The sequence below is a fragment of the Macaca nemestrina genome, chromosome 2, assembly GCF_043159975.1.
Source record: "Macaca nemestrina isolate mMacNem1 chromosome 2, mMacNem.hap1, whole genome shotgun sequence".
Taxonomy (NCBI): Eukaryota; Metazoa; Chordata; class Mammalia; order Primates; family Cercopithecidae; genus Macaca; species Macaca nemestrina.
The window spans coordinates 31,558,804-31,585,509 of record NC_092126.1 but is presented as its reverse complement, the minus strand read 5'-3'; the positions used below and the strand labels follow the sequence as shown (position 1 = coordinate 31,585,509).

The 26,706-nt window shown below is 43.2% G+C and overlaps 1 protein-coding gene across 8 annotated transcripts in view; it reads right to left on the bottom strand.

Annotated features, from left to right (window-relative positions):
- The window catches only part of LOC105490417 (raftlin, lipid raft linker 1), a 203,413-nt gene that overhangs the window by 159,534 nt on the left and 17,173 nt on the right, over window positions 1-26,706 (bottom strand). For 3 of the 8 annotated variants that reach the window (XM_011756010.2, XM_071090851.1, XM_071090852.1), the window contains one exon: window positions 22,978-23,133. In XM_011756010.2, coding sequence (XP_011754312.2) covers window positions 22,978-23,122 — 145 coding nt within the window. In that variant the 5' untranslated portion in view covers window positions 23,123-23,133. Of the gene's footprint in view, window positions 1-1,509; window positions 1,794-1,910; window positions 1,995-22,977; window positions 23,134-26,706 lie in introns of those variants that run through there. The other 5 variants (XM_011756009.2, XM_011756007.2, XM_011756011.2 and 2 more) reach the window with 3 other exon arrangements.

Below are 26,706 nucleotides of genomic sequence, written 5' to 3'. Positions count from 1 at the left end.
CAGTAACCCACAGTCTTACGGGCTTGAAGAAACAGAAGACAATACAGGGCTACTTCAGCTGGTAGAATATGAAGAAAAAACCCCAGAAAGGAGAGAGTCACAGAAAAGAGCCACAGATTCTGTGTATAAACTCTGCCCAGATCTCCGGCAGACTCCTGAACCATGCATGCACGAGGTACTCCCTAAGCAACCCAGCTAAGGCTAAAAGAACAAATTTCAGCTGACACCCAAGAGACAGAGTTGGCAGCTGGAGTCCAACTGCTTGTTTGCTAAAGCACACAAACAAAATCAATAGTCATCAGAAGAATATAACAGAATCCAGAGTCTCCACCACCACAATCACAATGTCCAGGATACAATTCAAAATTACCACAAAATGTCACAAAAAATGTTACCCATTTTCAAGAAAAATGGCAATGAAGACCAATCCCAAGTTACACAGGATGCTAGAATTAATAAACAAGAATTTCCAAATAACTATGATAACTAAATTCAATATCTGTCCAACCTACCTCACAGAGTTGTTAAAGGTAAAATATGCAAGCAAAAAGTGCTTTGAAAAGTTTCACAAACACTACATCTAAAAAATAAAAATAGAAGTGGTCTCCACTTTTTATATCTGTTTCCAAAAACCACAGAATAAAACAAACCATTTTAATATGCATCACCTTTCTTCTAGGAATAAGTTATACTCAAGGACTGATGAAAACTCTATTTTTACATAAATCACAAAGACAAAAATGTGTGATTATAAATCAAGGCCCATAATGCCTATTATACCACAAATCATTTTAAAATGCAAAATGGGCCACATGTCACAGTCTATTCTATGCAGTGGGAGGAGACAGTATGCATAGTGCTTACCATCATTGGTTCTGAAGTTAGACAACCTGGGCTCAAATCCTAGCCTCATGACAGGGAAGCTTTCTTCCAAGTGAGTTACTTAGCCTCTCTGGACATCAGTTTTCTATTGGGAAATATCAATATTAATGGTCCCTGCCTCTCAGGATTGTTGCAATAATTCACATACAGGCCTGCATAGCAACTTGGTGCATAGCCTAGTGCTAAATAAATAGCAGCCACTGCAAAGGAGGTCAGGGAGAGAAGGGGACTTGCCCAGCATTGTCCAGCCGGGCAATTACAGAACAGGGAGTAGAACCTGGATCTAGTTTTCCACTTTTAAAACTCTTCTTCTCACAAGTTCTTAAATAGACACACATGCACTATAAATTGGTTACCCAAGTTCCTTAAGCATTCTAAAACACACATATAAAAACACAAATTATAGCTCTGTCATGGCACAAGTTTGATCAAAAAATTATGATTTTAGAAATCAGAATATTTTATTTTTTTAATTATTTTTTATTCTGTTGAATTTGGAAAGTCTTAAGATGTGGTTTAGAAGGACACACTCCTTTTTAAAAGGTGACCCTGAAAATTTTACATGAGTGTTTTTCTATTTCCAATCACCTTCACCAGCACCCACACCAAGCCTCAGAATTCACTCACACATAATCCTCGACAGCATCTTCATATGGGGGGGTCTCACTACAGCCTTTGTAAGCAGAGACCAAGCACCTCATGAATATGGTTCTTTGCATTCACCATTTTTCTTTTCTCTTCCTTCCCATTTCCCTAACAGCTGACACAGCATTAAAGAAGTTAAGCTGTTAAGAAAAAAATGCTTGAGGAGTTACAGAGGAAAAGTCACATTTCTTTGCCTGAATAATGTGAGGATTGTTACACCTGTTTGTGAAACTTGGGACTTTGTCTTAAAAAAAAATATAACAGGTGTTGGGATGGAAAGCCACTGAGAAAGGCAAAGTGTTCTTTTCTGCATAGCCCTCTTGCTCCCCGTGACCGAGTGAAGGGTTTGAGAAATAAAATAGAAGTATCGATTAAATAGTAACTGTAAAGAAGAAACAGAGATCATCCAAATAGGCAGATCCAAACCTAAGCCAGGAGCCTCTAGCCCAGTTCTTGTTCTGTGAGAGGAAATTAGAACCTTAAGAAGTTTTCAGCATAAGATCCCAAACAACCAAGCCAAGGAAGAGGACAGAAAACCTGGAGGATCCCAAAGGGGTGCAGGAACTTCTGACAGGTGTATGGTGGGAGGACTGGACCAGGATGCACTGATGAGAACTCAGCCAGAACGTTCTAGAATTACAAGGAACAACGGGCCTGATTAATATGCGGAACCTCGGCAAGGCAGAGACAATTCTCAGTTATGTTTCCCATTCCAGGAGAATGTGACTTCCTGTTTGAAATAGAGGAGGGCTTTGCCCCAACACATGATGATCTTCACAGGCCGACATTCTGGTCTCTTCATTACACAGGAGTAATGTCGGAAGCTGAAGCGATTAACACAATGTTACATGACTGAAAGCTGAGGCAAGGGGCCAGTGTGGAGCCATGGTGAGTCTTTCAGGGGCTGGCACTACCAGGTTGACTGGCCCTGAGAGATTTCTTTCTCCATCAATGGCCTCAGTTTCCTCATCTGCACAGAGTCAGACAGGTAGGGTGACCCCAAAAGTTCATCTCCTTTCTAAATGATACCAGGAAATCTGTTGGCTATAAATGAACTCATTGATAACACTCATTTCCCATTTAGATTTTCTGAGGAAGTGACTTTGGAACACCATGGTGTACACACACGTACGCACACACACAAACAGTACTTTCAGTCTGCAATTGACTGTCTATTCCTTCAGTACAATTAGGCCAACACTGTTGACCAGAGTACACTACCTCCACCCCAACACTGGGCGAGCCTCCATGATACCAGGTGGCTGGGTGTGCTGTGGGGTGCCAAATGTCCACATACTGATCATCTTATCACACCTATTGATAAATCCAGTAAGACTGGAAGTGCCTTCCTATCAGATGATTAAATAAGGTCCACAAAAATACTCTGTATTCTTTTCTCTTTTTTTTTCCTGAGATAGAGTCTGACTCTGTCACCAAGGCTGGAATGCAGTGGTGTGATCTCGGCTCACTGCAATCTCTGCCTCCTGGGTTCAAGCAATTCTCCTGCCTCAGCCTCCCAAGGAGCTCACAGGCATGCACCACCATGCCTGGCTAATTTTTTTGTATTTTTTTTAGTAGAAATGGGGTTTCACCATGTTGCTCAGGCTGGCCTGGAACTCCTGAGCTCAGGCAATCCACCCGCCTTGGCCTCCCAAAGTGCTAAGATTACAGTTGTGAGCCACTGCACCCGGCCAAATACTCGGTATTCTTGAAAGCATTCTATTAGTACAAGGCATTTTTACCTTCTTCCACCCTGCTGGCTACTACCTTAGAGAGGGAGTGTCCCTCAAAGTCTTCCCACTTCTCCCTGTCCTTTCTGTCTTAGAAGTACGAAACCTACATCTCTGGGCTGCCCTCGCCCTTGTGAACACTGACTTCTCTGTGTCAGTGTTCACCACAGGGCCTGTGGCCCTGGTGACCTGGGCTGTGCCACATTCCACACTGTTCTATCGTGCAGTTGCCCACCCCATATGATGCACAGCAGCCCTTGGAGAGGGATCGATTAGGACAAACGTCCTCATTTTGCAGATGAAGAAATGAAGGTTCAAAGGAATTCTTTACATCATTCCCATCTTGGGGAGGAAATCTTGTCCTTACATTTGACTCTTCTTTGCATTTGGTATAATAAAAATAGCTATCATTTACTGAGAATTATCTAGGGGCCTAACCAATATCTTTTCTGATGACTTTATTCAATTCTAACAACTCCAGGAAAAATACTGCATTTTACAGATAAGAAACTCAGACCCAGAGGGCCTAAGTAACTCATCCGAGATCACAGAGCAAATGAGAGAGCTGGGTCTCCCAGCAAATCTGCAGGCCTCGGCCCAGATCTGTGCCACACTAAAGCCCATGCTTTTAATCACTCTGCCAGCACTATTCCCTGATGTGCAGGGTGATGGACTGATACACAGCTGCTGATTAATTAGTGAATGCTGCTGCTATTTGCCCTCCTCCCCCAAGATAAACAAAGGCTGACCATGAGAAAGATACCAGTACACCCCCAGGAAACCAGCCAATTCTCTGGTGATGAGTGATGCTGAGAACAGCAGACTGGACATCTATGGGCATCTGATGGCCACTTTAAAGCACTCAAGGAGAGGTGAAGAAAAAAATAGGCTCCCCTCCAATGCAATTTTTCAACCACCGATTCACCACGCAATGCAGTTTTTAAGTCACAAGAGCCTTAGCCACCACTGTATTTGCAAAAATTCTGTACTTTGTTTTAAAATGCACCATTTGTTAGCCCAACATTCCCTGTGGAGCCAGTTGGGAGATGACATCTTGACAAGTTGAACTCTTTCAGGACAAGGAAAATGAGCTACATCAGTTCTATTTCTTCCCAAGCCAGAATACACAGGACTAGCCATCAAGGGGTAGAAGCAAAAATGGCTCTTCTCCTCTTAAATCTAGTGATATGGTTTGGATATTTGTCCCTTCCAAATCTCATATTGATATTTGATCTCCCATGTTGGAGGTGGGGCCTAGTGGGGGGTGTTTGGGTCATAGGGGCAGATCCCTCACTAAAGGTTTGGTGTCCTCCTTCGAGGTAATGAGCGAGTTCACGTGAGAACCGGTTGTTAAAAAGAGCATGGCACCTCCTCCTCTCTTGCTTCCTCGCTCACCGTGTGACACACCAACTCCCCTACCACTTACACAATGTTTGGAAGCTCCTGGAAGCCCTCACCAGAAACAGATGCTGACGCCATGCTTCTTATACAGCTGGTGGAATCATAATGCAAATAAACCTTTTTTCTTTATAAATCGCCCAGCTTCAAGTATTCCTTTATGGCAATACAAACAGACCAAGACACCTAGTATGCTTAGAGTTTTGCTTACCAGCCCCACAATTTTTGAATCTGCAGATTTGGAGCTGCTGGTTCCCGAGAGGAATGCTTCCTCCAGGGGACACTGCAATGGTTTTACTGAGCTAGAAGTTGAGATTGCCCCTTGGCCATTTTAGATTACCAATGCCACAGAAACAAAAGGCAAAGAAGGCAATTACCCTACTGACTGGGGTGAATGATCCCCATTTCCACAGGGAAACTGGACTGCTGCCATTGCTGCCATACAACAGGGGCAGAGAAGAGTATGCCTGGTACCTGGAGAGTCTCTAGAGTGCCTCTTGGTACTTCCATGTCCAAGAGTAAATATCAATGGAAAACGAAAGCAACTAACAGACATACAGAGAGAACCACTGAGGATTGAGATCCCTAGGTTATTCTACCAGGTAATAAATAAACCTCTGCCACAGAAGGAGCTGGCTGAAGGCAAAAGCCAAGTCCCAGCAGTTTCCATATTGGAGCAATGTTAATTCCTCCTCTCATTCCACCAATCCCAGATAAATATTCCGTATCCTACAGATTAAACCAGGAAAATAATTCATGCCACCCAGAGACAGACACCATGCCAACTGGGACTTTATGTCTTCCCTTAAGAGTGTGAACACTATGTGAAGCATAGACATATCATAGGCAGAAACAAAGCTGTCCTGCTATTGCGCCAAGTTGAAAATGTGCAGGAGGATATGTGAATGCTGAGAATCTGAAGGGTTGGACCGTGCTGGTCATTTAGTTGCCGTCTTTCTGATCCAAGTCTGACCTGTGTGGTGGGGTGAGGACTGCGCAAACTGCATCCTCGCTTTGCCAGTTGTATTTCTATTGGGTTCTGCCAGTAGGGGCTCAAGATGGAGAAGGCAGAGGGGAACCTCAAAGTCAATATACCTTTACAGAAAGCTGGTGTGCATGTGCAAGAGTTATATTAATCATTCACTCATTCAGTCACTCAACAAGCATCCTCAGCACTGAGGCCCTAAGGATTTAGCTGCTTAGAGAGCAAGGACAAACCATGCCCTCATGGAGCTTACCATTGTGGTTGGAGGACGTGGTAAATATCACATAAACATAATATGATTTCAGATGATCGTAAGTTCCACAAAGAAAATAAGATAGAAAGCAGAAGTTGACAGTGAGTTGGGCAAGGAAAGAGGCTGTTTGGGGCAAGGTGGTAAAAGAAGGCCTCTCTGAAAAGCTGGGATTTAGGTGGAGACTATAAGGATGGGAGAGAAGAGGGAGTGAGCTGGGAGAAGACCTGGGACCCAAAGCTTCTAGGCAGAGGGGCTCCATTACCAGATCAGAGAGAAACACCCTGGGTCACATGCTATAAGAGGTATTTGGAGCAATGCCACAGTCGAAGGAGACTTACCATCGTGGGGGAAACTGTCTGCTTATTTCCAGCAAATCCTACAAATCAGATATAGCTTAGTGGTTGAGTTCATGTCCTCACTCTGGCATGTGGTTATTTTTCTTTACTTTCAATTTACATCGCAAGCTGGAGAGAAATGAATTACATCCCCCTGGGTTTCTCTGTTCCGTACAATTAACAAAAGCTATTTCTTAGTCATAAGGCGGATGACGACACCAAGATTTCCCATTTTCTCTCTGCAGGGAGGCTGTCATCACTCAATATTAATTGATCCTACTTTTCATCCATAAAGCGGGGGCTGAAGCAAATTTTTGGTCACAAAAATGGCAACTATTACACTATTAAAGTAAATTATTAATGGCGCCTCCATTAAAGCACACTCCTGCTCACATGGCATCAGCTACCTCAATGCATGGTTGTTTCTTTAATGGGGAACAAGGAGTAAATTATTTGATTTCTTCCTGAAACTGGATTAATCACCTGCACCTATCTCATTTAAGGTTGCTGGGGATTTTTCACCATTTCATCACAACTGAGAACACACAGATAGGGCTGTAATATGTCTTGAATTCCCAGCAGGAGAGCGCGTCAATCGAATGCAATTTTATTTTTTTGCTAGAGAGCAGATAAAGTGAAAACAGCAAGAAGACACAAGAAACTTTCACAAGTTGAGGAGAGCTAGTATCATTTAAATAAATGTTTCCCTAGACAAATAATTTGATGCTTATTTTTAGAGAGGCGGTGGTGGTGCTGAATTAGGGAAACCTAGTTTGAAAAAAGAAAAGAAAAAGGGGAAAAACAATCAAGCCGTATCTACAAATAAACAACCCGCAATGAATCGGGGACATATGGGAAGAGCCAAACCTCATTACTACTGACGGCAGCGACCAGATGCTGGCACCCAGTGAAAAACAATTTTCCTATTTAAGGGAGGGCTCTGCTGCCCACCCTTTCAATTCCTTCTCATTTATTTACATGAGTGCTAGGGCCTTGTGGAAGGCTAACCACAGGACATTTGCATCTCATCAATATGTTTAAATGTCACAAATCTTGACTTTCACAGCTGGAAGCCAGGCTTAGCCACTTACAACCAGGCTAATGAATAACTATGGTTGACGCAGAAGGCATTTCTTAAACATATAATTTGATCTTGAGAAGTGATGAGCTCTGCTCAACAGGCCCAAGGCATGAAATTAGAAAAACATGCTAAGGATGTGTCTCCATGGCATCAAAGAAACGACAAAAATGGAAAAATGAACACAGAGATCATTTGCTTCTAGATTAGCAGAAGAACATCGTAAGGACCACTCTTGTCAATGGTCTTTAAAGGACCAGTGCTCCCATCTCCCAGGTGCTGTGTGGTGGCTGCTAAGCACTTACAGCTGCCCCTTCCTCTGGAAAATTGTCCCCAACCAAACAGGAGTTTCCTGGTCTGGGAGTTTAAGTGATTAAGAGTGTCACAAAAACTATTAATATGACCCCTTTGTTATACTCACTGTGACACAGACTGTGTACTGTGTCAATTAAAACCCATTTCCACCCCTTTCTAGCTAATCTTCCTGAAATATAGAGCCTGGGGGGCAAAAGCTACATTTCCCATCTCCCAATGAGGAAACTGAGGCACAGAGAAGTTAAGTGGCTTTCCCAAGGTCACACAGCTAATACGCAGCAGAGCCAGAATTTGAAGCCAGGTTGGCTCAAGAGTCCGTGCTCCCAACAACTCCATGATGTTGTCTCTCATATAGGAGCAAGACTTTTTAACATAAACTGCCTGCATTATTAATATATAACAAATTACCACAAAACGGTGGCTTAAAACAACATTTATTTTCTCACAGTTTCTGTGAGTCAGGAACCCAGGTGCAGTTTATCTGGGTGCCTCTGGCTCAAAATATTTTATGAAGTTGCCTGAGGACATTGGCCAGGGCTGAAGTCATCTCAAGGCTCCACTGGGGGAAGATTCACTTCCAAGCTCATGCACACGGTTGTCGCTCAAGATTCAGATTCACTTCCTCCAGGGCTATAGGGTCCCAATTCCTCACTGCCTGTTCACAGGAAGCCTCCCTCGGTTCCTTGCCACATGGGTCTCTCCACAGGTCAGCTCACAACATGGTAACGAGTTTCCCTCAGAGGGAGTAATCAAGAGAGAGCAGAAGAGCACAAGATGGAGCTACAATCTTTTTGTAACCTAATCTTGGAAGTGATAACCCATCACTTTTGCTGTATCCCGTTCACTAGAAGCAATTCACTAGATACACAAGGTCATGAATACCAGGAGGCAGGGGTCACTGGGGGCCATCTTGGCAGATGTCCACCGTGCTACTTGATATCACAACACTAATGAGCAGGAAAGTTGAGTTGAAGTTGCTTTTTCATTAGGTAACTTGGCTCCCAAACTGAAGCTCTGTAAAGTACTCTAACATTCCTCGCAGGTTGGAGAACAAAACCTTAGCTGGTTCACCCCTCAGGGACACCGGTCCTCATCATTTCCCTTCAGCCACTTCTGAATTCACACTTTATATCCAAGAAAGTAAATGGTACTAAGAAAAAAGACATTTTCTTGGTTTTTAGTTGTTTTAGGCTAATTCATTAAATGAAGTCCACAATAAGAAACTACTTATAGACATGAAAGTAAGTTTTTGTTTTAATTTACGTCTCTAGATTGGCAAGAAACAGTGGTAAGAATAGAAACAGTTGGATCACCAGTCTGAGGGATATGGAAGGCAATCCAGAAAACCCTCAATGTCCTTCTCCCCATTCCTTGCACACCTTTATAGCATTATTTCAGCCTGGGCTATTAGAAACATCAGTAACTTTTCTTTCACATGCTTCATCTCAACCATTTCTCACCAAGCAAGCCATGATGGACTGAAGACCTGTGAGTCTTCACAACACTAATGCCCAGGGCATCTTCAGTGCATCTATTAAGGCCTTAAAAGCTCAGCCTGTTGGCATCAGCAGCCCTGATGAGTCCACTCACCCCCAGGAAGCTCATTTGATTGAGGTACCTTTTCCACGCTGCAGTTTGGTTGGTGGGCCCAAAGATTAGATTTGGTTTAGGATTTCCAGGGCCTCCTGCACTTTCCAAACAGCAGACAAGTCTCTAGCCAGGCAAGGTGCAGCAGGCCAAAGGCAAATAATGGTCAATCATGGCAGATGCTTCTCCAAGATAACACACAGACTCTATTAGGGCTATTAGGACTCAGCTGGCCTGGTTTCCAGATATAGGAGAACAGACACCAGACTAAGACATTAAAAACTCCAGAATTTGGTGGGATGTTTCAGACACTGTTTCCTACATTGAGAGACCTCACCATCTTGTTCACTATTGCATGCACAATACAGAGCCTGAAAAAGAGTAGATAATCAATAAATAGTGAATGGATCAATTTTGTTGAGTAGCTTTGCCATACAAGACTGCTTTCTCCAAAAAGAAAAGTCCACCCACAAGCTTGCCAGCTCCCTCAGGAATATATTATTATAGCCATCTTGTGTCAAAGCAACACGCATTCCTCATAGTGCCATGTTGTACTCATGCTTACAAACTAATTCTGAGCTTACACTAGGGATGCCCAAGTGAAATAATCCCTTTCCTCTCTTAAGAGGGCCCAATGAGGCTGTCAAACTAATGTATACTCTTCCCGATAAATCATGTGTATGCACCTGCGAAGTATGTTTATGCAACAGAATGGAAAGACATCTCAGTGGCTGCTAACTGTAGCAGGTACTCCTGGCCCACGTAATTTTTATTTATCAGGAGACCTGACCTGTAAACAAAGAAGAGCACGCCTGAAACACATAACTGAGGAAATGACCTTCTAGACTTAATGACAGTGGCATGCAGCTTGAGGCCAGAATCACCTACCTTTTCACACCAGAATTGCTTTTGAAAATATTTCGTAGATAAAGTTCAACAGGACTCCTGTCTTCTGAAGCATTGGTGAAATCTGGTCAAACTATAAAATGACAGTGGACCCAGTGAAATTAGAGAAATCTTCATTATAAAATTCTTTAAAGCAATATTGCTAATAATAATTAGCAGGGTGCATAGAATATTAACTTGTTTTCTGTTCCGCTTTAACCAAATTAGATAACAATTATTATCACTACCTCAAGGCTGCCTTTATGAATCCCTGCAGAAAAATAATTTGGTTTTACTTTGACAGATAACAGTCATCAGCAAGGAATTTCATTTTACTGAAGGCAGCCTTAGTTGCTGAAATTTACTGCTTGGGTTACACACATACGCACACACACTCACACACACACACACACACACACACACCTGGGCCCATTTTCATACAAGACTGAGTAGTGTTGCTTCTCGGTCTAGATTTAGAGTAGCTGGGAAAAGAGCATGAAGAGTTTTTACATTCAGAAAGGAATGTAAAGAATGCCTGCCTTCCTTTTAAATCTAATCTTATTATTCCCATTAGTGAATATTTAACAATAACATTAATGCTAATAGCAGACTTGGTTGCAACATCAAAAGCAACAATACCAAAGATGTATATAGCAGCTTTGCTCAGAAAAACTTAAAGCTACATCACACATATTATCTCATTTATCTTTCAAAAATCTCTTCAAACTGTAAGAGCATATTTATACACTTTGAGACATGTTTTATGGGAACCGATTTCCTTATTACTCTTTGCATCTTCTGTTTAAAAACAGGGTCTGTTTTTAACACACCTCCCAGCCAGAACCTCAACTCATAACTCATGCCATTGACTTCCTTGCCTGAATCTCAAAAACAAAAACCAACTCTTAGCAATTATAGAAACCGGAAACAAAAATGAAACACAAGTAGGAAGTTAAATAACTTCACTGCACCCAACAGTTGCTTTTGCCTAAACTGAAATTAAATAAATAGACACACATACACTCTCCATAAAAACTCTGCTACACAATATGTTAATGAACAGTGAAAAGAAGCAGAAGCCAAAAGTGGGTCAGGAGAAACTGTTTAATCTAATAGTCTGGAAATTATATTGGAAGGAACAGATGGTTTCATAGAAGTCAATGTTACCTACAGGAGCAAGAAGCGATTTTCTAGGAAAGAAAAATATTTCCCTACCCTACTGCATATACTATTTTCAGCAAAGGAGGAGTCTATATTCGGCACAGGATAAGTTCTGATATTGGCACACTTACAAAACTCGGACTAAGTGGCAGCCATCCACACATACTCAAGCTCAGACTTGGCCTTCTGAATCTGAGCTGGAGGTCAAACCCAGCCCTATTTTAAAGCCGGGGACAACAGAAGCCAGCACTACACTCCAGTGGGTTATTGACCAACACTCATGTTCTTGATACTTCAGGAAAGTGGTCCCCAACAGGTCATAGCCAGCATGACCTTTAATGTGGCTCCCGACCCTCAGAGACTCTGTAGGTCCCAGGTAGCAGCGAGACACACAGGGCACATGGAGTCGGAAGACCTCAGTGCAAGCTGCGGCTCGGCAAGACAGGACCACCCTATGTGTCAGGCTCCCTATTTGTCAAACAGAAGGAAAAACATCTCTAGACTTGTAAGGATTAATTGAGCTAAAGTGTATCAAGCTGCATTGCAAACCACACAGCATAAGACAACACTCAACCATTCGGTTGCTATTCTCGTCCCCACCATCTATGATTCGTCAAAACATGCAGCCAAATTCTCCCTAGAGTAGGACTCAATCAAAAAGAGAGCCATCAAAGCTGGGGTCCTTGAATGACAGATCACAGCCAACCAAATCTCAAAGCCATACCCGAGGGACCTTTGGTATGGTCCGCAATCCTTAAGAGTAAAGAATTGAAGAAGGCAAGCCTGAGTTCTGATTCCAGCTCATCGCACATTCGCTGCAGAACCATGGGCGCGTTAGGTAACCTCACTGAGCCTTGTTTCCTCATTTGTAAAATCAGGATCCCTGTAAGGATTAATTGAGACTGTTGCTACTGTTAACAATGATTATATCAACACCAGCAGCGTCCAAGTCCACTGCTCCATCACAATACATCATCTGCAGGGATCCCCAGAGAGGCCAGGGAGGGCGCAGGGGCAGAACAGCCTTTCTGCTATGAAGATGAAGGGCTGTAGCAGGAGGAGCCTCCCTCCGGGGTGAGCTTAAATTTGCGGGAATATAGAAAGCCCCGCCCCACCCGACTCTGACCCTGGGGCCTCTTGCAGCAATATCAAGGGCTGCTTAGAGCCTCCCTTCTACCCATCCACCTTCCTCCTCCAGGGCTTCTGACATTTTGCTCCAAGGTTTGTTTGTTTGTTTTTACTTACAAAAAATGCTATCAACGTCAGTGGCTGTATGCTCAGTTCTGCTGAAGAGCTGCAAATGTTATAGATGGATTTGTTATGTTCTAAAACTGCAGGTATCATATTTAGAGAGAGGTAATAAATACCTCATTAAGGAAAGGCAAAACAAACACTTTGGAGTACTTGAGGCTCTATCTAAAGGAACCCCATGGTGAAACCCACTTTAAACCAAGAATCCTCCTGTAATGCAAATAAGTACTCATCCCCTCCAATTCTCTTCCTTCCTTTCCATAGTTTGCTATCTTGGGCTCCCCTGTAAAGTGCCCCCCTCCCACCCAGAGCCTGCGGGCACCAGCAGCCAGGTATCCATCTTAGCCAGCTCCCTGAGACATCACAGACTTAAGCTGAGTCTGTTGACACCTGTTCTGTAGTGTGAACTGTAGGTGGGGTGGGGACACAGAACCAAAACCACAACACCAAGACTAACTAAATTGGTCTGGTGTGCAGCCACGCATGGGAACTTTTTAAACAAACGTTGAGAATCATTGCATCATCTTGTATTCTTATTTTTATTCCTATGACCTGTCCTCCCAAATATATTCTAAGCCACCTAAAGGAAGTAAGTTATGATTTGGTCATAATATATAGGTAGGTAAGTATTTATTGAATTTATCTTACACTCAAAAAATCACACTAGTATAATTTTTTTTCTGCCATCTCCACTCAAATTAAGAAAACAAATCATACTGCACATGATCTTTTAAGGTTCTCCAAGTGTGGTCCCCAGACCAGCAGCATCAGCATTGCCTGGGAACGTATTACAAAAGCAGATTCTCAGGCCTTGCCCTAGACCTACTAAATCAGAAACTTTGAGGATGGGACCCAGGACTCTGCATTTTGACAAGCCCTCCAGGCTATTCTGATTCACTCTCAAGGTTGAGAACCACTCCTTTAAGTTAATGATTAGTTTTAAAGGCTTTTCTGGAGATTGACATTATTTTAGATGAGGCCATGGAGCTGGCCTATCATCTCCCTTCATGAAATTGGAAAGGCTGATAGTGCCAGGATTTATAACTAGCCATTAGGCACCCAAACACTTAGCTCCCCACAACATTCATTTCTTAATTTTCAGAACATAATATAAATCATGATCCATTTTTTTTAGATTAGTTTTTTTCCCAGCCGTGAAGGGAGACTGAAAGGACAACTCTTATAAACAACGATTATCAGCTGCTTCTGTAGTTGTGTGTCGGGCTAACATCACCCAGACTGGAGGTCAAAGAAAAACTGGACCTGTAGAAAATTTATTGCGCAATCTGCATGTCTTGAATGAGGAATGTCATCCTGTTATTATCATGACCACCCAAAATTTATATACAGAGTTTAAGGCTAGAATGCTGGTGGCTGAAAGCCAAGTATGAGCCTGGTCAACACAATGTCGAAGAAAACATCCCGAAAATCAGTTATTAAAGTCCTCTTAGACAGGAAAACCACAAAGATGGGAATTTGTAAAATGCAGCAGTGTGGACTGATCCTCAAAATTTTAATGCGTGTCATGGGAATGTCTTATAAGGAGGAACTTAAGAACAGAAATAGAAGACAAGCTTGAGAAAGGGGCAAAGGTGAATAAGTTACCTTTGAACTTTTTCATGTTGAAGCCCTTCAATTTAGTTTAAACCCACCACAGCATACAGAAGATTCAGGAACCAAGAAAGTCAAAGTGAAGGCTTCGCTGTTCAGTAAGACCACAAGATATCCTGCAAAGCTCCAACAGCTTGGTGGCCTAGAGCAAGTTTCCTTTATAACCACTCCAAACTCAATATCTCAATGTATTCTTCTCTACCATGGGGGTGACTCCACCTACCTTATAAGATTGTTGTTAGTTTGTTTATAAGAGATTAATACAACAGTAGGTGCTGAATAAAAAGTAACTCTGATTATTACCTAAAAAATTAAGCTACCCACTCTCATATATTGTTATCAGAAATGTAAAATAGAACAAACACTTCGGAAAACAGTTGAACAGTATCTTATAAAGGTAAACATGTATTTAGCATACAACCCAACAATTCCACTCCTACATATTTCCCTAACAGAAGTGAAAACATCCACACAAAACACTTGTTCATGTTGTTCATGGATATTCAGCTTTTTTTTTTTTCATAATAGCCCCAAACTGGAAATTTCCCAAATGTTCAACAGGAGATTGATTCAACAAATTGTGGCATATGCAAACAAGGGAATATTACTCAGAAACAAAAAGGAATGAACTCTTGATACACACAACAGCAAGAACTCAATACATACAACAGCAAGGACTCCATGCATACAACAGTAAGGACTCCACACATACAACAGCAAGGACTCCATGCATACAACAGCAAGGACCCCATACATACAACAGCAAAGACTCAATACATACAACAGCATGGATTGAACTGCAAAGGCATTAGGCTGAGTTAAAGAAGCCAAAGGCACACATACTGTATGATTCTACGTACATATCATTCAAAAAGAAGCAAAACTATTCAACAGTGACACGTAGCAGATCAGCAGTTGGCTGGGTCGGGGCGGGCACCTGAGGTAACTTTCTGGGGTGATGGAAAAGTTTTATATCTTGAGTGTGGTGATAGTTCTGCAAATGTTTACACTTATCAGAACTCATCACCCAGGCACTTCATATGGGTGTGTTTCATTGTATTTAAATTACAGTTCAATAAAGTTATTCAAACAAATATCACTGCGACACCCTTCAGTGGACTGGCGGTTGGCGCTGAGCTCTCTTTCATGTGCAGTGGATAAGCTTTGAGTGGAAAGAGCTGAAACACTGGATTCTGGTCCCACTTACTACTTATTACCTGTCAAATCAATTTCTCCATCTGAAAAGAAAAGAAAAACAATATCTTCCTTCCAGCTTTCAGGGCTACTTGAATTATCAAGTGAGACTATTATTGGAGAATGCTTTAAAGCAGACTCAGCATCTGGCTGTGGGGAACTTGTGCCATCCACCCAGGTGCCCAGCACACCCACCTCCTCCTCTGCTTCCTGCTCTCCTTCACCTGCCAGGCAGTCCCTAGGACCACCTCCTAATCTCTCTTTCCCCCACTCCTTTTCTTGTCCCCACTGCCACTGTCTTGACTGAGGCCACCTTTACCTTGCCTGATGATTGCAATGGTTTCTATATGGTTTCCCCTCCCCCAGTGTTGCCCCTTCCATCCTTCTTCATTCTAAATCCAGAGAAATCTTTTCAGAATGAGAATTTGACATCACCTGCACCCCCTCCATCTTAAAAACCTTCAGTGCTTTTGAGCTTAGACTCCTCAGCCCAACACCTAAGACCTTTCATCATCTGGACCTACTTTCTTCTCCCCCAAAGAACATGTTCCAACCAAACTGAATTGCCTGTGGTTCCCCACATATGCAGTGTTATCTCTGCATTTTGATCCCTCCCACAAGTTGTCTCCTCTTCGTGAAAAGATTATCTTCTTCCACCCTCTTCTCCCATCTTTTGCCTGACTAACAGCCAACTGTGCCTGATACCAAATTTGCATAAACTCCAAATCCACCTGAGGATTTCAAGTCTTCCTTGACACACAGACTCCTCCATCAAGCCTGGGCTGCCACCATCCCATCTGTCTCCATTACTCTAGCATCAAGTACTGGTTCTTCATCTGTAAGAGAGTTTGAACCAAAGTAAAGTACCAATCTATGGTCTGGTGCTACGGACTGAACTGTGTCCTTCCAAATCATCATAACCCCTAAAGTGACTACATTTGGAGTAAGAAAGTAATGAAGGTCAAATCATGTCATAAGGATGGGGCACTAATCTGATGGGATTAGTGTCCTTACAAGATGAGACACAAGAGAGCTTGTGCTCGCTCCTGTTCTCTCTTTCTCACTCTCTCTCTTTCTTCCCCCCAAGTCCCGTCTTTCCTCCCTCCCTCTCTGCCATGTGAGGACACAATGAGAAGGCTGTTGTCTGCACACCAAGAGAGCCCTGACCAGAACCCAACCATGCTGGCACCTTGATCTCCAGGGTAGCAACTTCTAGTTTCCAGAACTATGAGAAAATAAGCATCTGTTGTTTAAGCCAGTCTGTGGTATTTTATTATGGCAGCCCGAGCTGACTAAGGCAACCCAAGAACACCTCCTGTCTGGTTCACCCACATGTCCCCAAGACATGGCATCTGGTCCAAGGTTGACCTTCAACAAATATTTGTGGAATGAATCCTCCTATGGTCACTATGAACCTAAGGGCAAATCTTCACGATAAAATGGTACATTGTTATGAGTTAGAGACACAGATTCTGACCTGAAACCGAGTTTTCCTCTCTTGAAAACAGGCTAGAACAGCGCTATCCTATAGAACTTTCGACGATGATAAAAACGTTCTCTATCTGCGCTGTCCAATAGCAGTCACCAGCCACACATGGCTGCTGAGTGCTTGAAATGTGGCTAGTGTGACAGAACTGAATATTTTATTTTACTTTGTTTTGATTAATGATTACATATAAATGCCATGTGATGGTGGCTCCTGTACTAGTCAGAGCAGGACTGCACCGTTCAAGGAAGGCCCAAGCCCTGGGCACTGGCCTCATTACACAGATTGCTTTCCGTGCCAACTGTCCCTGGCACCAAATGTGCATAAAACACAGTCGATTTTCACAGAGCTGATACAGGTAGCTTTCAAGTGGTGTTAGAGTGGCCTGGCACAGAGAGGCTGGCAAAACGCTCACATAAAAGGCATAATGGGGTACCGTTTTGCAGAAATTGTGATGCTTTATGGGCCTCCGTCTGTGATGAAACCCATCAAAGGGCAGGTTCATCCCTCGGTGACCAGAGTTAATTGAAAATTTAAGACCCAATCAAATCCCCCAGAATTGAGACTTTTGGCAGCTTATGTGCTTCACTGTAAGATTCCTGCTGCTTTTGCCTCTGCCAACCCCACAAGTGGGGCTGCATGTTCCAGTATCTTCAACAACAGCACTGAACTTTAGGCAAGGGACAAACTCAACAGTGTTAACTGTGATCCTGACTTTTTTTTTTTTTTTTTTTGAGATGGAGTGTCACTCTTGTTGCCCAGGCTGGAGTGCAATGGTGTGATCTCGGCTCCCCGCAACCTCCACCTTCCAGGTTCAAGCAACTCTGCCTCAGCCTCCTGAGCAGCTGGGATTATAGGCATGTGCCACCACGTCCGGCTAATTTTGTATTTTTAGTAGAAACGGGGTTTCTCCATGTTGGTCAGGCTGGTCTTGAACCCCTGACCTTAGGTGATCCACCTGCCTCGCCCTTCCAAAGTGTTGAGATTACAGGCATGAGCCACCGCGCCCAACTGATCCTGACTTTTTTGAAAATGCACATGGCGGCACCCTTCCTACCTAAGCCATCAGGTGGACATGGGCCGATACCCTTTCCCTGACTTGTATTTGCCTAAGAGTCAAATAATCATCTTCTCCATGAAAAATAAGTGTATAGAGTGTCATTCAAAAATCTGCTGGGGTTAAAATCTTATGGGGGAGGAATCATCTTATACCATTCTACGTGATAATAAGTTTTCTAACAACAACATTCCAGTTGGTGTGAATGCCTATTTGTGTAGCATCTTGCAGTCTGGCATCACAAGAGCTTTGATGCCCAAGATTCTAGAATTCTATATTTGAATTCTTGCCCCTGCCACTTCCTACCTCTTTGGGCAAGTTACTTAACCTCACTGAGCATCCATTTCCTTGTCTGCAAAAAGAAATGAGTTTATCCACCTACCTTACTGGGTTACTGCAAACATAAAACGACATAAGAAGCCACACAAAGACAAATGTGCACAGCAACTTAACCTGTGATAGCCAAAACCTGGAAATGTTTATCAACAGATGAATGGAAAAATTAACTGTGGTACAAGCAAACAACAGAGTACTACTCAGCAGTAAAACAGAAAACACACCAAACAACATGAATAAATCTTAAATGAGTAAGCTGAGTGAATAAAAAGAGCTAGGTTTTGAAAAAGAGTACATACTATTTGATTCCATTTATATAACATTGCGGGAAATAAACTCAGTCATGGAGGCCGGGCGAGGTGGCTCACACCTGTAATCCCAGCACTTTGGGAAACTGAGGCAGGCAGCTCACCTGAGGTTAGGAGTTCAAGACCAGCCTGGCCAACATGGTAAAAGCCCGTCTCTACTAAAAATAAAAAAAAAAAATTTGGGCGTGGTGGCGGGCACCTGTAATCCCAACTACTTGGGAGGCTGAGACATAAGAATCCTTTGAACCCAGGAGGTGAAGATTGCAGTGAGCCGAGATTGTGCCACCACACTCCAGCCTGGGCAACAGAGCGAGACTTCATCTCAAAAAAAAAAAAAAAAAAAAAAAAATCGGTGATGGAGAGGAGATTAGTGGTTGTCTGGGGTTGGAGGGATAACAAAGGGGCATGAGGAAACTTCTGGGGCAATGGAAATGTTCTGCATCTTGATGTGGTGAGGGTTTTATGAGTTTGAATACTTTAAATATGTGCAATGTAGTTTACTTCATTTATACTTTGATAAAGCTGAAAAATTTCAGAAACATGAGATCAGGTTAGTGCAGTGGCTCATGCCTGTAATCCCAGCACTTTGGGAGGCTGAGATGGGTGGACCACTTGAGGTCAGGAGTTTGAGACCAGCCTGGTCAACATGGTGAAACCCCGTTTCTACTAAAAATACCAAAATTAGCCATGTGTAGTGGTGCATGCTTGGAATCCCAGATACTCAAGAGGCTGAGGCATGAGAATTGCTTGCACCTGAAAGGCAGAGGTTGCAGTGAGCCGAGGTCACACCACTGTACTCCAGCCTGGGTGACACAGCGAGACTCTGTCTCAAAAAAAAAAAAAGAAAGAAAGAAAAATGAGATCAAGACGTAATGTCCTATCATAGGACTAGGCTCATAGTAGCACTCAACAAATGTCAGCTCCATTCTGGAGAATAAAGAATAGTCTCATTAGAACTCCTGGAAGAAAAACATGAGAGACTGCCAGGGAAAGGAGTCAGCATTTAGTTCTAGGTTTACTAGGACCCAGCTATTCAGGACAGGCTCATCTCAGCTAGAAAGCCGAACAAGGAAGACAAACAGAAAAATAAACAAGGCTTGGTCCTTGCCCCCAGGGAAACACAAATAGGTTAATATATGATGTAATCAAAGTGTCAAAAGGACGGTATTGACAAACTACAGGCGTGCACAAGAGAGTAATTCTGATAGAATGGTTGTCAAGAAGGAACAAATCCAGGTGGGTGGGGTCCTAGCAAGCAGTAAGAGGTGGGGGCCTGTGCAGAAAGGGCTGCCTGCACTGAATCAGAGAAGCAGAGAAAAGAGGGTCCTGGGCAGGGGCAGCAGGCAATGCCGTGACACACCATCCTCCAGGGAACAATAGGGAGAGGATCTACCGAGGGCAAGACCAAGCTACAGAAAGCCCTGAGCTCTGGCTTGAATCTCAACTTCATCCATCCAGGGAAACGCCCTAAAGAGTTGTGCAGAATCAGATGTGTGTTTTACACAAGCAGGTCCTATCTACAGGGCAACTGGGCAATTTATCAAGAGTGCCGACATTCGCATCCCTCAATTCAGTAATTCCTGAGGAAATAGTCAGAAATGTGTACAAAGATTTATGGACAACATTGCTTATCACAACATTATTTGTAATAGCCCAAAGCCCAAAATAACTTAAATGTCCAATAAAAGAGGACTGCAAAATAAATTATGGTATACTGAGTGATTAAATCATATATAGCCATTAAATCATACTTTCCGAGCATAGGCACGACAGGTGCACACCTCACTGTACAATGTTAAGTCACATAAAAGCAGGATTCAAAAACATACGGTGAGTATTCATTCAGCAATTATTTGCTGATTATCTATTAAGTGCCAGGCACTGTCCTAAGCACTGAGGGAGCAGCAGAGAATAAGAGAGAAAATCCCTGCACTCATGGGAAGGGATTCTATCTTCTAATGAAGGAAGGCAGACAACAAAGAGGAAACAAATAGCAATAAGCAAGATATGTTGCAGGTTACATGGTAAGAAGTGCTATGGAGAAAATCAAGAGGGGAAAGACATGGGGAATTGGGAAGAAGGTAGAAATTTTAAAGAGGTGGTCAAAGAAAGTTTCAGAGAGAAGGACCCCGTTCTCTCTGAAGATGAGCATGGGGATCCTGGGGGAGGACTTCCAGGCAGAGGAACAGGCAGTGCAAAAGCCTGGAGGAGGACTGGCAGGTTCACGAAAGAGCAAAGCAAAAGCAGCGGAACACCAAAGACAAGCAGTGGGAGAATGCGGTCAAGGGGAGCTGCGCCACTCTTGGTGTGGTGACAGCCAAAGGAGAGCTCTGAGCAAAGGACTGGCAGGATTTGTAGAAGGATGAGGGCAGGAGCAGGGAGGCCATGTGGGATATCTGCCAGTGTTGTCCTAGCTCATTATAATGGGTGTATGTTTATTTCATAATCAGAAAACAAAAGATAATTCCATCAAGGACAGCACAATGCACAAAAGCAGTGTGGATGCTGCAGCTGAAGCTCAGGGAAACAAACAAATAAGGAGGTCAGGGAAATCATTCAGAGACCAGCTACGAAGCAGTGGGGGGACAAAGCACTGCATGGAAACTTCATGTGTTTGTGAAGGTTCTTGGAGCAAAGCTACTCTTCGTCATAATTAAAGACATATAACCCCACAATGAAAAACAACACAACTGCAAAAGGGAGAAAAAAGAATTCCCCCATCATCTCAGCATCCTAATACTTAAATATTTCCTTCCAATCTTTTCTCCTAGACATGCTTCTGTTTTTCCCTAATCCTCCCACAATGCCCAGCACATTGTAGGCACTTAATATTCACTGAACAAATAAATGGAGGACCAAATGCATGACCAAATGCTCCAAATAATTGTGTGTTACATTAGCTATATTAGAGGCATTTACAGACATGGTTTTAATAGGCTTGGGTGAAGGAATGGCAACTACATGCAGGGGGAAACCATGGTCATAGGTATCTGCACATTTAAGAGGATGGTGGTGGCATGACTGACTCATCAAGGGCAGTGGAAGGAAGCAATCTGAAAAGGAAGATGCTGGCTTCAGTTGTGGTGACTTGTTGCAGGGGATGCACAGCGTGTCCCTGCAGAGACACTCAGCTGTCCTTTCTCAGAGCTCAAGAAGCAATTGGAGCCTCAGTACGGAGATAGCCACAGCAGAGAGTAGTCGGGGAGGAGGGGAGGAAGAGAACACTTGCAGACCCTACTGCATGCCAGACATTGTGCTACAAGCTTCACACATATCTACCTTTCTAATCTTCACAACTGCCCCATGAAGTGGACACCCGTGTTCCTTTTATGGATGAGGACACTACAGGACTGGGAAGCTCAGTGATTTACCCAGTTACTCTGAAGCAGAGCCAGGACTCAAATCCATGAACTTGAGGGCTTTTTCCACTCATTCTCCTTTCCAATCATAGAAGCTTAAAGTATACCCAGAAGCCCAGGGAGATAATGTGTTCAGATGACTTCGTTACATAGTGCCCAGTTTTTGTTCTCAAACTCCTGGGACCCAAAAAGAAGAGCATTTTCTTCCTCTTCCAAAAACATGTCTTCAGTGTTTTCCAACTCACTATTAAAACCTGTGGAATTCTTTTTGTTTTTTCATTTGTATGAGTCTTCTGTCTCCCATCAGACAGAACACTGCAAGATGCCAGGACATGCCTCACGACTTCCCCCCTCAACACTGGCCCAACACTCTGCACACAGCAGGTGTTCAGCAAATGCTCTGATGCTGATGCTGACCATCCCTTCCCAGTCTTCATGGGCTATTCCCTGCTTCCTCAGTCCTTGGACACTCGCATGGTAGGTGACCCGACTCCCTCTGGCTCAGCCAAGGCAAAGCCAAGCCCAGAGGGGTGAGTCCTCTTGCGAGATGGCAGACAACAGGCAGGTGAATTTGGGTGGACAGGAAGTTTCATACGAGGAGAGACGGCAATCCTTCCTTCTCCACGGGGCTTGCTATGAAACAGTCTGCAAACTGGTTGGCTCATGGGCCAAATTCAGCCCATCCATATGTATTGCTTGGCTCACACATGATTTCCATTTGTTAAAATTGTAATTAGTTGCTTTTTTTTTTTTTTTTTTTTTTGAGACAGGCGCCCGCCACCACGCCTGGCTAATTGTTTGTATTTTTAGTAGAGATGGGGTTTCACTATGTTGGTCAGGCTGGTCTTGAACTCCTGACCTCAGGTAATCCACCCGCCTCGGCCTCCCAAAGTGCTGGGATTATAGGCATGAGCCACCGCGCTCAGCCACTATTTTTTAAAAAGTGAGAGATTTCACATAAAAATCTGGATCTCTGTAAGCTGCCCCCTTGAGACAGGCCTGCCCTTTTCATTTCTTCACAGCCCCTACCCCATCCAGCTCTCCCAACAGCACCCTCATCCCCCGTAGGCCCCTGCTGGAGACCCCACCTGCCCGTGTCTGTGCACAGCCCGTGTACTCACCGGCACTCAGAGTTGTGAACTCCAGGAAGCGGTATTCATAGGACACATCTATCTTGGTTTCCACCTGAGGCCTCTTCAAAGTTGAATAAATATTCCCAGGCCGTTTTTCGTCACGTTTCTCTAACTTGTTCAATCCGCAACCCATTTCAGCAGCTGCTGGCCAAAGGAAAAAGGCGGGGAGGTGATTTTTTCCTGAGATTTTGTCTTTAAACACCCTAGTATAAAAGACGCCATAATTTTCCTGAAGAATACATGACATACCTCAGCCTTTACGAAACTGAGGGTATAATTTAATATAGGACCTGAACACAGACGACTGCGCTCAGTACCCAGGCTGGCTTCTCCTTCTGCTAAGATACTATTACCAGCCGTCCTGAGATTTTTTAAAATGACACCAAAAGCATACCTGTTTTTTACCTTTTTTCCCCATCTGAGGAAAATAATACCTCCCACTGCCTCAGTTCCACTATAATCTGTATCCATGAATAAAAAATGGGATCTAAAAAGCAATACAGTGCATTATAGTGTCAGCCCATCTATAAAAAACAAGAGACGTGTCACCTTCCCTGTGGTTGCTAAGACAGAATAAGTTGTTGTTACAATTTCGAAACTCCAAGTCCTTTCTACCCTCAACAGTAATTATTTAGACAGGAAATTTATATTCATAAAACATCTCTAAAAGTAGATGGTGGTATTTTTATGGGCCTTGTCTGAAAGTCCCCTTTTTCTTCATTTTTAGACCAAACTGCAGGAAATAATAGTATGCTTCCAAGCTCTTAGAGAGTCATTTTAGACCAAAATGAAAACTGACTGAACACTAATAGCAGGGATAGAGCAATTGGAAGCAGAAATCCACGTGTATTAGAGCAAAAATCTGTAGTTCCAGTTTGAAAAGAAAATAAAGAAATGTTAAAGTAATGGGCACATTAAGGTGAGCTGAGCTTCCAATCTTCCATGGGATGAAAAACAATGAAGGCTCTCTGTTTGTTTGGGCAGAATGACTTTCATGAAATAGCTTTTCATCCACTCCTCCAACTTCAGCAGAAGAGATTTTGCTTTTGTGTACAAAGCATAACGGATGCTTCCCTCCTCTCTGGGGTACCACTGCTGCCATCAGAACATATTTCACAAAAATATTAACCAGCCAAGAACATCACACACAGAAACACAGTGACCACTTCCTTTTAGAGATAAGAATTTCCTTTTGCTTAATTCATTTACAAGGTACCCAGCTTCCTAAGGCAATTTGGCAAGCTCCAGAAAAACAAACTGAACCTCAAAAAAGCAACGAGGGCATCGGGTGGGTGGAATGGAAGGAGGTGGTGTAGCGACAACTAGGCTCTACTTTTCAGTAATTTTAAAAAGTCTGAAAGAATGGATGAGAACAGGAAGGCTTACTTATGCCTTAATAAGGGAACATTAGTATCCAAAGGGCCAGAGCAGACATGATTTATGTGCAATCTGCATGAACTGATTACTTGTAAAATACTCTGTAGTTCTGCAGATGAAACAGCTGATATGTAAAGGGCTGCATATTTAACTGCTGAAAAGCAAGCCAGCTGGCATCCACTGGGACAAAGCAGAAAAGAAATGGACAAGGAAGCTTCTAAGTGTTGGGAAGAGGTAACCCATTGAGATGTGCACTATTACTCTCTGCAAAGAGCCCAAAGGCTCGCCAAGTCACTCATTCGTGCAGATTTACTCATGCCTACTATGGGCAAAGCATTATCAGCGATTCAAACAATGTGGTCTTTGCCCTCAAGGAGGTTAGCCTACTACAAGAGGGAGGACATTCAAGCTATAACAAGATGGGAAAATGGCAGGGGCCTGGATTGGGTATCTGAGATGGGCTTTGCTGGACAGACTCCAAATGTGATGACGTGGAGATGGAGGCACAGCAAGAGCAAAGGCATGGAGGCAGGAAGCTGCCCCATCTGAAGTTAAAGGGCAGGCAGCGCAGTTTGGCAGGCCGGAGAGGCAGTGTGGGATTTAGGATGTCAGAGATCTGGGCCCACCACTAGCCCATATGGTGCCTTTGTGAGAATTCGAAAAAGGTGCCCCCTCCTCTAAGGAATGCAACCCTGTCCCAGCCATGTCTTACTGAGCACAGCAAGGTCTGGATCTAAGCCCCTGCATCCCCCCTTGGGAACAATCTTCATAACTGTACGTAGCAGTGCTGCTTCAGTAGGGGGGAAGTTAAGCAAAATTGATTATGATTAGCTAGCCATATAAATAAATATGGGGGTGGAGGCAAAGATTTCTTAAAGAGGACACAAAAAGCTCTAACTACAAAAGAAAATTTTGATAATGTAGGCTATATTAAGATTTAAAACTTCTGTTCCTCAAAACGCACATTAAAGAGTGAAAAGGCAATCCAGAGACTGAAATAAGCTATTTGCAATACACTTGTCAAGTGGTGCACTGGTAAACCAGCTCTCCAAGAAAGAGAGGAAACCCCGATTTGTACTTTGCCTATTTCTATGGTATAAACACACCCACCACGGCAGATTTCAAGCTGCCAAACATGATGCCACGGAAGGCAGAGTCGGGAAGAGATGCTAAAATCAGCTCTCAAAAGCCAGTGTGTGTTGGCTCCTGCACACTAATGCATTCATGCGACAAAGGACTCACATCCACCATGAATCAAAGAGCGCCTAACAAATCGATAAGGAAAAGCTACACTACCCAACAGCAAACAGGTGGAATGCCCCAACAAACACCCATGAGGATATGCAAATGGCCAAGGAACACATGAGAAGAAGCTCAACTTCATGACTCATCAGGGAAATGAAGGGAAGACCACAGTGAGATTTAACAGGCATCTACCAGAATAGCTCGACATTTAAAAAATTGATAATACCAAGTGTTGGCAAGGATGAGAAGCAAATGAAATTCCCCTGCACTGACGGTGAGCGTGTGAATTGGTACAACCACCTTGGAAAACTGACAATATGTTGGAAAGCTGAATGCATGCCTATCGTGTGACCCAGAAATTCTTCTCCTGGGTATATACCAACAGAAATGTGCACACATGGGCATCAAAAGACATGTATGGGAATGCTAACAGTAGCATTACTCATACCAGCCCCATCTTGGAAACTGCCCAAACACCTTCCAGGGGAAGAGATAAATACATTGTGGTATACTCACACAATGAAATATTATAAAGCAACGAAAACATGGAAACTAGGATTATACACTACATCAAAGAATCTCAAAAATCAAAAAGGAGTGGGGTTGGGGGCAGCCAGACACAAAAAGTACATTCTTTCTTACTCCTGTTATACAGAGTTCCAAAACAGGCAACACTCATCTCCAGTGTTAGAAGGTGGGGTGCCGGTTACCCTCGGGAGAACAGGGACTGCATAGAGGATGAGGGGGTTCTAGCGTACCAGCTTTGCTGTTTCTTGATCTGGGTGTCAGTTACACCGGTGTGCTCAGTTTGTGATGATTTACTGGGCTACTGAGCAGTCTCTGTGCTGCTTGGTGTGCTTTCCCATAGTTATACTAAAAGGTTAAAAAATAATAAATTTGTGACCTTACAAATGCACAGATACATCTCCAACAATAATGTTAGGATGGAATAAAGGCAAAACACAAAATCATCTACGTACTGGGTCTCAATTCTTCTAATTAAAAACTGAAGCAACATTTACAGTAGGCATGTTCATCTGATGCTAGCTTATCCAATAAAGCCACTTGTGTATACACTACAGAGTCCTGAGGAGG